This window comes from Hydra viridissima, unplaced genomic scaffold (assembly GCF_058129835.1).
Source record: "Hydra viridissima isolate aposymbiotic clone 2 unplaced genomic scaffold, HvirCarnegie_v1 scaffold_12, whole genome shotgun sequence".
Classification (NCBI taxonomy): Eukaryota; Metazoa; Cnidaria; class Hydrozoa; order Anthoathecata; family Hydridae; genus Hydra; species Hydra viridissima.
The window spans coordinates 15,323,995-15,337,711 of record NW_028324311.1 but is presented as its reverse complement, the minus strand read 5'-3'; the positions used below and the strand labels follow the sequence as shown (position 1 = coordinate 15,337,711).

General features: G+C 28.5%; 1 protein-coding gene across 3 annotated transcripts in view; it reads left to right on the top strand.

Moving 5' to 3' along the window:
* Window positions 1-8,358, top strand: part of LOC145187697 (uncharacterized) — a 39,540-nt gene extending 31,182 nt beyond the window's left edge. The window contains exons 1-4 of one of the 3 annotated variants that reach the window (XM_090068879.1): window positions 2,145-2,318; window positions 3,944-4,024; window positions 4,108-4,362; window positions 5,041-8,358. In XM_090068879.1, coding sequence (XP_089925005.1) covers window positions 3,997-4,024; window positions 4,108-4,362; window positions 5,041-8,171 — 3,414 coding nt within the window. In that variant the 5' untranslated portion in view covers window positions 2,145-2,318; window positions 3,944-3,996 and the 3' untranslated portion in view covers window positions 8,172-8,358. Of the gene's footprint in view, window positions 1-2,142; window positions 4,025-4,107; window positions 4,363-5,040 lie in introns of those variants that run through there. The other 2 variants (XM_090068878.1, XM_090068882.1) reach the window with 2 other exon arrangements.
* The last annotated feature ends 5,359 nt before the right edge of the window (window positions 8,359-13,717 follow it).

The window sequence follows — 13,717 nt, the reverse complement described above, 5'->3', positions numbered from 1 at the left end:
AGCTGGATATTTCAAATATAAGTATATACTTTGTATAGTGTCTTTTGCGCTCTTTTTATTTTGTTTTTTAGACCATAAGTGTTGTGAAAAAAGCGCTATCTAAGGAAGGGAAAAGATTTTAATGGAAAATTCAAGTAGATACAGTTTCTCTACTAGTTCTTTTAATAAATATGTATTCAGTTCTTTACTCTATTTCGTTGGATATTTTCCTAAGCATTTTCATTCTTACTCAAGACAAGATTTTAATTACTTACCTATTAATAGCATTAGTAAAGAATGGCGACAGTTTTAGAGAAATTGGAGCTTTTTGAATTTTTTATGTTGGTTACCCAATCATCACAGATTTTTGTATCTTTTGAAAAATAGGGAACATACTATTGTGAAGGCAGGAATAGTATTTCTTGTAAGTATTTATCTTTGTGGAGCCCAAATTACGGAAGAAAAAAAGGTAAATGTTCTATGAAACATTTACCTTTTTTTCTACTGTAATTTGGGCTCCACAAAGATAAATAATTAAAAGAAATATCTAGAATCCTTGGAAAGAGATTCGCATTTTCTTAAAGTGAATACAGTCCTTTTTGAAGGAAAAAAATAAAGCGTTTGTGAATTAAGTATAATTGAAAAATAAGCATTGTAAGAAATTCGATGACGATTCTAAGAAAAACTTACAACAAGAAAAAAGAAACTCTTTAACGCGAACTCTTGATAAAGTTTATTATATTAAAAAATTTCCTGGTTATACATAGTTTTATTAAATGGGTAGAACAAGCAATTCCATAAAAGGTTTAAATCTATGTATGCAATTTATAAACTTTTACAAACTTTATCTTTCTAAGGAGTTTCTCTATACGAACTTACTAACTTTAATTTTAAGAAAATCAAGTACATGTACTGGTTCACTTGATTTCCTAAAAGCAGTTTGTAAAATGAAGTTAAAGAACCTCATAGAGGTTCGAAATATTTACGCTGGAACGTACCTTACATTGTAATCTTTTGTGTTGGTGTATATTTGAGAATGGGGATGAAGCTCATCTTTTTCAAACCGATCGAAGTCCCCATCATTGGCAACTCTCCTTTTAAATAGAATAAAAGTAAGAGACTTTTTCTGCAATCAACAGCGTCGTAACGCTTAGCTGTGAAATTATAATGATCCAGCAAATTGTCTTCGAATACTTGTTGCCACCATGTTAGATGGGGCTAAATACTATCAAGCTATTTTCTTCCGTGAAATTTTGCATCAACTTTGTTAATGAAAATATCAAACAGATATTTCTGTAAAGTTAAAGACACCTATTTTCGGGAAAGCAACTTGGGATATAAGAACTCCCAACGTTTCTCCTTTTACTGTTCGGGTTGGGGTTGATATCCGCAGCAGAGAGTAAAAAAGTAGCATTAGGCTACTTAAAAGTTGATTGTAGCCAATGCGTTGAATTCAACTAAACAAAGTATGTTGGGTCTGACTTGTATTGCTTCAAAATTTAGGATTTTAAAGAATGAGGTTTTTACAAGCCGTAGCTTTAACCTTGTATATGCCAGTGGGTAAGCTTATCGAATTCGCAATTTTTAGCCATTACTTCACCGTAATTTTCTAAATGGAAAGTCTATTAAAGAACGGTATTGGCAACAATATTTTTAAACATAAAGTAATTTAAAAAATATAAACAAGAAACCAGTAATTTTACATTTTCAGAATCATTAACTAATATTCGTCAAGTACCAAACGCAAAGAAGTCAGTATAAAAGAAATATTTAAACATCGAAGTTTATTGTTTGAGGTTGAGGTAAATGTTAAAGGGATTTAAAACTTTCGTAAGATGTAGCAAAAACAACTTTATAATGAAATAACTAATCAACTTAATTTACAAAACTTTTTTAATATGAAGATTGCAAATCTATTTCAAGGCGGTCCTTCTTAGTGGCAAATAGTCTGTTTTGTTCAAAAAATTGTCTAATGCTTTCATAATGTAATTCATTCCTATTATTTGGGGATGACTCATTATTTGATTATGACAAAATTTCATTGACGACTATTTCCTTAAGAAATAAAGAAAACCTGACACCAATTTAATAAAAATCACAATACAGGAGAGTTTATTTACCTGACGCTTTCGAAAGTGAAAATTCAACACCTAAGATACAATGACACCGATTTCTGCCTAGCTCATCATAATTCTTGTTAGGTAAAATTTCGTTTTACGAAGTAATTAAAAACATTTTATTGATTTCTTGGGTTTTATTTGGCTTCGTTTTTTAACGTTTGGTGGTGCATGGTTCAGTTTTTTTCATTTTAGCGTTGAAGTTAAAATTTCAATTAACAGGTATGTCTTCTATTTTTGTTTTATAAGTGCTACTTGTTAATAAATTTATGAAAAATTTCAGTTTGGCAGTTTGAAAAACTGGGAAAAAGAGGAGGAAAATGATTTCGCAGAATGAAATAAATAAAGCAGAATGAAGCAAGAGTTCTTACAAAGTAATAGATTTTGTAACTGATTATCAGAAATTAAATATAAGAAATTCATTACCAAAAACTTAATATTTGAAAACAATTTTAAAAAACCACCAATAGCGGCATGAAATTGAGGCTGCAAACTCTGTTCAATAAAGAAAGATTATATATCTTAACTCTACTCATCTAATTGGGTGATAGGATTGTTTAAAAACTAAGTTTTTTTAAAAAAAAACTACAAAACCTGATATCACTGCTATGCATCATCAGCTCCCGTCCAAGTTTCCAGAAGTGATTCCTTTCTATAGCTATAACAGAAACGTTTTGTAAAGAGATTTTATACTTTCATACGGATAAGTTCAGGTTGATAATGCTGCATATAACTTTTAGACAAAAAAATCTTAAAATGTTGAAGGATGTTATTGAGCGTATGACTTAACTTTACTTTTTTTTTTTTTTTTTTGAGGCTAAGCTAAAAATTTCTTGTACAAAGCATATCACTAGTGCGCATCATGAGCTCTCGTACAGAAGTTTCCAGAAGTGATTCCTTTCTATAGCTATAACATAAACGTTTTATAAGGAAATTTTATACTTTCATAGGGACAAGCTCAGGTTGACGCATACTATGTATGTGTAGAACTTTCAGTCAAAAAAAACCTTAAAATTTTGAAGGATGTTATTGAGCGTATAACTTAAACTCACTAATTTTTTTTTTCTTTTTTTGAGGCTAAGCTAAAACTAAAAGGATGGTGCATTTAAGTCTGTTAACGATGCTAATTAAAGTATTCTCCTTTAGCAATCTCAATTGAAGAAAATTATGTTTTTTTTTAATGAATATAGGGCAATAAAGCAATAAAACTTTAGTTAGGCTGATATCAGCTTTGGTATCGACTAAAAAGCCTCTTTGAATCCACCAATATTCAATTTAAGATTCCTTGTTCTTTCCTTGCGACAGGAATTTTTCTATTTTAAAAAGAAATATGATTCATATAATCAAAAACACCTTGATCAATCGAGCTTTAAAGTGCATGTTGGCGTCAAAACTGCTGTTTAAACTTATCACTTTGTTGACCATTGTTTCAAATGAGAGACGTGAGTCTTATTTTAAGGAGATCTAAATCATGCAGGCTTTGCTGAATTATTCACATTTGCTTAAGTTTTCTTTTAAAAATTTTACTTTCAGAAAGATTAATTAATGGCATAATTTTTGTTCTTAAGACGCAGGGATGTCAAATATTAAGCCACTATAACCACAATTAAGTAGTGGGTGTGGGACACCTCTTAGAGTACAAATATATATTCCATGAAAAGGATGCTTATTGGAAAAAACAGATTAAAATCATTTCTCAACGGATTTCTGAAAAACGGATTCTTTGACTTTTGAAAATCCGTGAACATTTTTTGGCGCAGCACCAGTTTCCTTACACGTTTTAACCGCATTAACCGCGAAAAAAGTTTGCTAACGTATTTAATAATGCGTTTTAATGTACTTTATAGTTCCCAATAACGGACTTTTTACTCATAAGACGACTTTAAAAGACGAAGTTGTCATGGAGAACGAGTTCGATGATATTAAAGGTATTATATTTTATACTATATTTCATGTTTTCCATATGACAGGAGTTTTCGGTTTTAAATAAAAAAAAAACCTTCCCTTATAGTTAAAAAGTTTCCACAAAATGTATTTACGACGCTTGCAAATTCGCTAACATATGATTGGGAAAAATTCGCTCGGTGTCTTTCGATTGATAACTCAGCAATCGATAATGTAAAAAAAAAATTTGAAACTACTCGAGAACAGACAATTCAATTACTAAACCAATGGCGTAAGAACAACCCATCAAAACAATGGCGAGATATGAAAAGCGGATTACTTTTTTGCAACCGAAAAGATTTGGTCAGTGAATGCGAACAAAGTAAGTATTTTGAGATTCATAACTTTCATGTTGCCACTTGTGCAGAGTTCTCCGATTGACCAAGAATATTTTTTAGGGATGCTGGGGAAATTCATGTATAAAAACAAAAAATTAAAATTTACAAAAGTAAAGATCATATAACTTTTTAAAAAAGGCCATCCAAATTCCAAAACATTAAAGTCATAAAAACGTAAAATATACATTTTGAAAAAAAAAACAATTTCATTCATTCTAATAGTTGATTGCTGCAAGTTAATGTCGCAAATCAATCAGGCCTTTTTATCAGCAACAAGAATGAGCACTTTCCGGACTTAAACTCACATTTGTAATGTCTCTTAAATTAAATTTAAAAATATTCAACTGTGATAATAAAATACTAATTTTTTATATAGCGTTTGTAACTGTAATAAATTTTTATGTTTTGAAATAAAGTTAACATAATGCCTAAATGTTTAACCATAATAAAACCGAGCGCACCGTAAGTTAGACTAAGGAGCAAGTGATTACTTATTTTCTATGACTCGTCAAATTAATCATCTTTTACAAAATAGATGTAAGTAGTAATTTTTTCTATCAAAAACAAAAATAATACTGTTTCAAAATGCTGTGCTAAAAAATAAAATATTTCAAAACATAGTTATTTCGTGAAAAAAAAAAGTAAATGTTTTGGTAATTTAGAACTAAAATCTCGACACTCCGTTTTCGGTGTCCTACCACCAACAAAAGCATTCTTTTCACGTGAAGAAGAACTTAATCAAATTCACAAACACGTTTTCCAAACAAATCATTCGGATAAATCATTTACGGTTTTAACTGGAATGTCTGGAATAGGTAAAACTCAGCTCGCTAGAAAGTATGCAGCAATTTACAGCAACCATTTTGAAAGTATTGTGTGGGTGGATGCAGCAAAAGGCAAAATACAGGTTTCTATGATTAATCTCTGTCACCTATTAGGGTTAAACGAAAAAGATTCTCAAGGCGATCCATTCGATATTGAAGTAGTTACTAGAAAAATACATAACTATTTTGAAAGAGAAAAAACGCTTTATATCTTCGACAACGTCGACGATGAGAGTGTAAAGAACTTTGAAAATTACGTGTCATATAAGAAAAATGCCTTTACTTTGGTAACATCGCAATGGAAATCGTGGTCTACCAATGTCAATCAAGTAGAAATTAAGTCTTTCTCGCCATCAGATGCGTTCCTATTTGCAAAAAGAAATATGAAACAAATATTAGCAAGCGATGACGATAAACTGAAAGAAATAGCAGAATTGCTCCGATATCACCCACTCGCCATTAATCAAGCCATTCTCTATATAAACAACAACAGCATTTCTTTGCAGGAATATTTAGATCTTTTTCGTTCATATCCCATTGAAATGCTTGAGGAAGGAACTCACACCGAAGCGGAAGCAAAGTCTGCAATAACATCAATTAGCTTAGTGTTGTGTAAAATAGAGTTATCGAGTGATAGATCACTAGAAATTTTACACCATTTAAGTTATTGTGATGGCCAACACATTGCAAGAAAGTTCATTGTCGGTATTTCAAAACACCTGAAAATAAATGAAGTGATTTTGATTAATCGAGCAATCAGATTGTTAGTCAGCTATTCCTTGCTTGATCATTTCGAGGATGACAACGACATGTACGCGATGCACGAAATGACACAGTTAGCCAGTAAACTATATCAAAAACGCAGAGAAGTAACTGAATTATACACCGAAAACATCGTCGATTTTCTTAGATTGCAGTTAGAAGACGTAAAGGAGCACGTTGACGATGGGAAGCACTTCTATAACCATTTCATCCACATGTTTCATATTAACGAATCAAAAATGTGTGAAGTGTTCCATCAACAGAGTTGGAGTATCCGATGTTTCATATCAAACAAAGGCTTTTTTCAAGAAGTAATAAACATACTTAATGCCATTAAAAGCCATAACACGAAATCTTATGGGGCTGAAAACCAAATAACTTTAAATACAGAACATATTATAGCACTCTGTTTAGATGATATGGGAAAACATAATGAAGCTTTAGAAATTTATCATCATGTTGATAAAATACAAACAGATACTTTAAGTATTGATGATACATCAACATTGGCGCCAATATTTGCTACAAAAAATAATATTGCGAACTGTTTGAATAGAATGGGAAAATATAATGAAGCTTTAGAAATTTATTATCAACTTAATAAAAGTAAATCTGAAATTTTAGGTATGAACCATCAATCAACATTGGATACAAAAAATAATATGGCAATCTGTTTGGATACAATTGGAAAATTTAATGAAGCTTTAGAACTTTATTATCAAGTTGATAAAATACAAACTGAGATTTTTGGTATCAAACATCCATCAACATTTGGTACAAAAAATAATATAGCAATCAGTTTAAAGAATATGGGAAAATATAATGAAGCTTTAGAAGTTTGTTATCAAGTTGATAAAATACAAATTGATATTTTAGGTAAGAATCATCCATCCACATTGAAAACAAAGGAAGTCATAGCAGGCTGTTTGGATCATATGGGAAAATATAATGAAGCATTAGAAATATATTATCAAGTTGACAAAATACAAAGTGATAATTTTGGTATAAATCATTCCTCAACATTGCTTACAAAAATTAGTATTGCAAACTCTTTGAATGGATTGGGAAAATATAATGAAGCTTTAGAAATTTATTATCATGCTGATAAAATACTAAGTGATAATTTCGGTATCAATCATCCATTAACATTAAGCAATAAAAATAGTATTGCAATCACTTTGAAAAAAATGGGAAAATATAATGAAGCTTTAGAAATTTATTTTCAAGATGATAAAATACAAACTGATATTTTAGGCATCAAACATCCATCAACATTGATTACAAAAAATAATTTGGCAAACTGTTTGAATGAAATGGGAAAGTATAATGAAGCTTTAGATATTTTTTATCAAGTTGATAAAATCCAAAATGATTTTTTCGGTATCAATCATCTATCAACATTGAATACAAAAATTGGTATAGCAGGCTGTTGGTATGGAATGGGAAATTATAATGAAGCTTTAGAAATTTGTTATCAAATAGATAAAATACAAACTGATATTTTAGGTATCAACCATCCATCAACATTGAAAACAAAAAATAATATAGCAAGCTGTTTGAAGGATATGGGAAAACAAAATGAAGCTTTAGAAATTTATTTTCAAGTTGATAAAATACAAACTGATATTTTAGGCATCAAACATCCATCAACATTGAATACAAAAGTTGATATTGCAATCTGTTTGAAAGAAATGGGAAAATGTAATGAAGCTCTAGACATTTTTTATCAAGTTGATAAATTACAAATTGATATTTTCGGTATCAATCATCCATTAACATTAAATACAAAAATTAGTATAGCAAGCTGTTTGTCTGAAATGGGAAAGTATAATGAAGCTTTAGATATTTTTTATCATGTGGATAAAACACAAATTGATAATTTCGGTATCAATCATCCATCAACATTGAATACAAAAATTGGTATAGCAAGTTGTTTGTATGGAATGGGAAATTATAATGAAGCTTTAGAAATTTGTTATCAAATAGATAAAATTCAAACTGATATCTTAGGTATCAACCATCCATCAACATTGAAAACAAAAAATAATATAGCAAGCTGTTTGTCTGAAATGGGAAAATTTAATGAAGCTTTAGATATTTTTTATCAAGTGGATAAAATACAAGTTGATAATTTCGGTATCAATCATCCATTAAGATTAAATACAAAAGATGATATAGCACTCTGTTTGAAAAATATGAAACTGTGATAAACGAAAAACTTAAATTGTCAGCTATACTAGATAATCGTTTTCGAAACCTCTGAATTATGATATCTTAATTAGTGATATGTATGTGTTTAGATCTCTATGTTTTTTATGAACTTGTTTATGTTCTCTTGTACTATTTATAACTTTGTTTTAATAGGGATTATCTTAAAAAAATGATTTGATCGCCTGTTTTTTTGTGTTGTAATGTTTTTAATTGTCTTAGAAAAATTTCTTTAACCCTTTCGTGCCGAAGGCGCACATACGTGCGCCTTGGATATTTTTTATTTATATTTTTGTTATTTATATATATATATATATATAAATAACAAAAAAAATATAAATTTTTTACTTTCTTAATTTAATTTTTGGATTCTAAATTTTGCCTGCTTTCCAATGATATATACTTTGTTTAACTTATTTTGTTAGGAAACTCATCTATTTTAGTGTTTCCCTGGCCCAGTATTGCGCTTTTTAAATCGCCTCAATAAATTCCGACACGAAAGGGTTAAACAGTGTAAAGTTATCCGCCGATTTTTTCAATTTGGTCCCGTGTGAAGGTTTTGGGAGAATTGCTCACACGATATTACAAATAAATATTACAAATAAAATATTTAAATAAATATTTAAATAAATATTTAAATAAATATTTAAATAAATATTTAAATAAATATTTAAATAAATATTTAAATAAATATTTAAATAAATATTTAAATAAATATTTAAATAAATATTTAAATAAATATTTAAATAAATATTTAAATAAATATTTAAATAAATATTTAAATAAATATTTAAATAAATATTTAAATAAATATTTAAATAAATATTTAAATAAATATTTAAATAAATATTTAAATAAATATTTAAATAAAGATTTAAATAAAGATTTAAATAAATATTTAAATAAAGATTTAAATAAATATTTAAATAAAGATTTAAATAAATATTTAAATAAATATTTAAATAAATATTTAAATAAATGTTTAAATAAATATTTAAATAAATATTTAAATAAATATTTAAATAAATGTTTAAATAAATATTTAAATAAATATTTAAATAAATATTTAAATAAATATTTAAATAAAGATTTAAATAAAGATTTAAATAAATATTTAAATAAAGATTTAAATAAATATTTAAATAAAGATTTATTTAAATCTTTATTTAAATATTAGAACCAATTATTTGAGATTTAAATCAGAAATTTAAATTAGAAATGTAAGTTAGAAGTTTAGAAAAGAACCTTTTATTAGAAAATAAGTTTGAAATGTAAATTGTAAGTCTCGTTGTTAGAAGTAACATCCCCTTCATCAAAAAAGGTTCGAAGATATAACACATGGTTATCAATTCATTTAAGATCTCCATTTTTTAAAATTGCATCATGTCTTCTGAAATTATCTGTTTCATCAAGAAAATGATGTTAACATTGAAAAACTGCTGGAGCTTGCATAAAGTTGAGCTTGATTGAGTTAAAGATGGCTTTGATAAGATATTTTGGTTGGTAAAAGTTGTTGGTGAGTTTTCCCGTTGGAGTTCTTGTTGTTGGTGTAGAATTTTTGGAATACTTCAATGTTATACCTTCATTCTTTTCAAATATTTTTCTTCAAAATGATTGATACATATCTCAGAGATTTCTGTAAAGATCTCATCAGCTTTGTTGTCAAACTCAATCCTGCAAATCAAAAATCGGTGCGTAGTTGCTGTTATTGGAGCATTCTTCGTTCTTTTGCTTTCAACAACATCTACAAACTACTACTGAACATTTTTTTGGCATTGGAAAACAAAGTATACAGTACAATCTCTCTTATTCGAATCTCCTTAATTCAAAAACCTCCATTATTCGACTAAGGGGGCATCCATAAAGTTCATACGCAAGTATGGGGGGGGGTTCAAGACAGCGACCATCTTTTTCAAGAATTATTCCTAAAACTTAATCTGTATATTAACAAAAAGCAATTAATTTCTCGAATGTAAAAAATCTATATCTTGCTTTTTTCTGACTTCGGTCACTGAAAGCGAGTGATCGTTGTTCAAATTATTTTTTATCTTCTGCAGCGTCGCACAGTGACTCAGTTTAAGCAAAAAACGCCAAAAACTCAATAAAAATTGTAAATAAAAATTTTATATGTGAAAATGATAGTTTTTTGGGTCAAAGAATTCAAATTTGTTAAATAAATTATTTTTTACGCGCACCTTTGACGCCTTTATTGCGTGTATACGCGTTCACGCGCTCTTAAGGTTTGGCTGCACTCGTAAAAAATAACTTTAATTAAAATTTTAGAATTTCTAACCCAATGCACAACATTTTGGTTCATTAATCTACTTGATATTTGCATGCTTCTGGCAGAATTACCATCATTTATTTCAGCTGCTTCTATTCGCGAGGTTAGAATTATTTTGTTCTATCTCCTATATTAAAAGTTGGGAGTAAATGAGTTATTAACTTTAGTAAGTAATGATTACTTTTAAAATACACTATGTTTTAGAAATTTTTTTCTAAATAATTTGTTTAAACATAAGTTACGTAAAGTATAAGTTATTATTTCTTTAAAAATAATTTTTACTTTAAGAAAAAAATCAAAAACTTTCACCCAACGTTTAAACTTGGAGATAGAACAAAATAATTCTAACCTCGCGTATTGGTATTGTTATACCATCTATGTAAACGCAGCTTTAGCAATATTAATGTTAGCAGCTGAAATTAGAGGAAAAATTTTAGGGTAGTATTTAACTTCCCCTGAAACAACGCGCAAGAATGGGACAAATATGTGTCCAAGGGCTAGGTTTTTGATCATTTAATACTGTTTATCGCCATGGGCGCCGGCAGGATTTTTTACAAGGGGGGGGGGGGGGGGCAAAATAAAATTCAACAGTGATATTTCAAAAACTACATAGATGCATCAATTACTCAATTCATTTTATTAGACATGTGACAACAGAAAATTAAAGAAAATGTAAAAATAAAAACACAAGAATTAAATCATTCTTATTCAGTAAATAGAAATTGTAGTCGTCTGCGTTCACTGCTAAATTTAATTACAATTTGTTCGATAAATTCAGATTTTCTGGAGCGTATTTTTTCACGATGCACGCTCAGCATGCAAAGCCCAGACAAACGCTCATAATGCTAATGCTAAATTATACCTAATAGTGCTAAATTATATAATAATATAATGATTAGTTAAAAAACATTAAATGATTTATTAAATACAAATTAGACATATTCCAAAAAACAAAACAAAAATTAAAATGCAGCATGTTAATGCAAATTAATCAAATTAAATATATACAATTATAGCAGCCGAGAGAAATTTTGGGCCCTGGGGAAGTTTTCTTAAGGGTCCCTCATTATGATCAATTATATACCCAGGACCAAAAGAAGCGTGCTCTGGTCATTGAAAATTAAAAATAAAAGTTAATTAAATCTTTTAAAAGTCAAAACTATTTAAATCTTTTAAAAATTACTTAAAAAAATTATTTTAAAAAATTATTTGTACACACACGGGGCCCCGGGAATCTTTCCCTCCCCCTTCCCCCCTCTCGGCGGCAATGTATATAATTATAATAATCAACATTTAGCTAGCAAAAAACACAAGGTAATATTATTACTAAAATGAGTATAACACAATAAATTGGAAAAAAAATAAATAGAAATACAATACAAACAAGAAACATTTTGCCAACAAACAAAAAAACAACAGCACAAAAAAGTAAATGAAACTGACACATTAAAAAATAATTTAAAAAAATTTGATCACTGCATCCAATTCTTTTTTCGTTAGTTCGAAGTTTATTTGTTTGCGCAAGAACTTTGTAATTGTAATTGTAATTCGATTTCTTTTTTTTTTATTATTATTTCCTTTATTTTCCTTTTTTTTCTTCCTCTCTTCTTTTTGTTTTCTATACTTCTCCTTTATCTATTGATTTGTTCTATTTATTCCTTTTTTATTTTTCTAAGATGTATTTCTATCGTATTTTTTTTTTAACTTTTATTCAAACTTTTTTTTAAAATATAAAATATGCCTTTATAAAAAAGCTTTCGCTATCGTGGAAGTCATTGCATTTGATAGTAATATTTCATTTAAACTGTAGACATTTACATTACTGTGAGTAAACTATAAATGAGTTAAATTGATGAGATATCGAAATAAAATCTTTTAACAGTTAAAAGAAATTTTGTGAATATTAAAGTTTGTTATTTTGCTTTTCCAGGGAGGGGCAACTACCCCCACTTGCCCCTGCCTGCCGGCGCCCATGTTTATCGCTGAGGTCAGCATTCACTTTTAAATTAAGAGCTTGCTTTACACTCATATTTAAAGAAGAGGTTTTATCTAAAGTGTCTTTACTTTTTTTATCTCAAAAAACATTTGACTTTTTTTAAAATGTGTATTTCTTGCAGAGACTAAAAATAGAGCATGATATTCAACAGCTTACTCTTATTTTTTTTTCTTTTGGTTCGCTCTCCAAATACAACCCATTGTTTATGGGGTTTTCCAGAACCAAAGTGGCTTCTTTTATTGGTCATAAGATTTTCTTCAAGCCATTGATGTTTTTTTCTATAAATGAATCATAATTTCTCGGAAAACAAGATTTTATGAATTCACTTACATTTGTATTTCTTGAATAACTCCCTATACCGCAGGTGACCGCAGCAATCTCTTTATATTCTAAAAGTAAAAGTGTTAGTGAACTAAAAAATATATATATCTCCTAGGAACTCGGTGGAACATTTTTTTATTGAGATTTAAAACAAAAAAGTTTGCATATATTCTAAATTATTTTAGAAAAATCTTCTAATTTGAACAAAAAAAATCAGTTTTGCAATTTTTTTTTCAATATGCTTGAAATATATAAAGTTAAAAGATTATCGTAAAAGTAAATATAGACTTTAATTTAGATTTAAAAAGTCTCCATTTTTAATAAACAAAATTCTCTCATTTTCCAGATTTGTTTGAAAATAATAAAATTTTTAACTTCTTTTAACCATAAAAAAACAAAATATAAGTTTTATGAAAAAAATTGATTTTACTTTTTAGATAAATAATCATTGTCATTTAAGCAGAGTTCATGTCTGCTTTCCATAACATATTCAATTTATTTAAGTCACCATTTGTGGAAATAAAAAACATGAATCCCTTTTTAAACCATTTTTCTTTCCTTTTGTTAGTAACTGCCCGTTTTTTAGTTAAGTACAGAAAAATCTCTAACTAAAAATGTTGATCTTTTTTGTATTTAATGTTTTGAAAGCATTTTTTTTTTTTTTGGGGGGGGGGGGGGGGAGGGGGGAAGGGAGTCTTATTTTTTAAATAAATAACGCGTACGTACGTATGCAGAGGGGGAGGGGGTGGTTAAAAGCGTACTAGTGCGTACAAGGGGGGAGGGGGGGTCGAAAATCATTGATTTTACTGCGTACGTACTTTACGGACGTCCCCTAAAAGTAAAGTCACCGCGAAATGCGCTTAAGTGACACTTAAAAATAAACATAATTTTGTTATCATGTTTGTTGCAATTTTGCAGTGTAGCAATAGGTTATAGAAAACTTA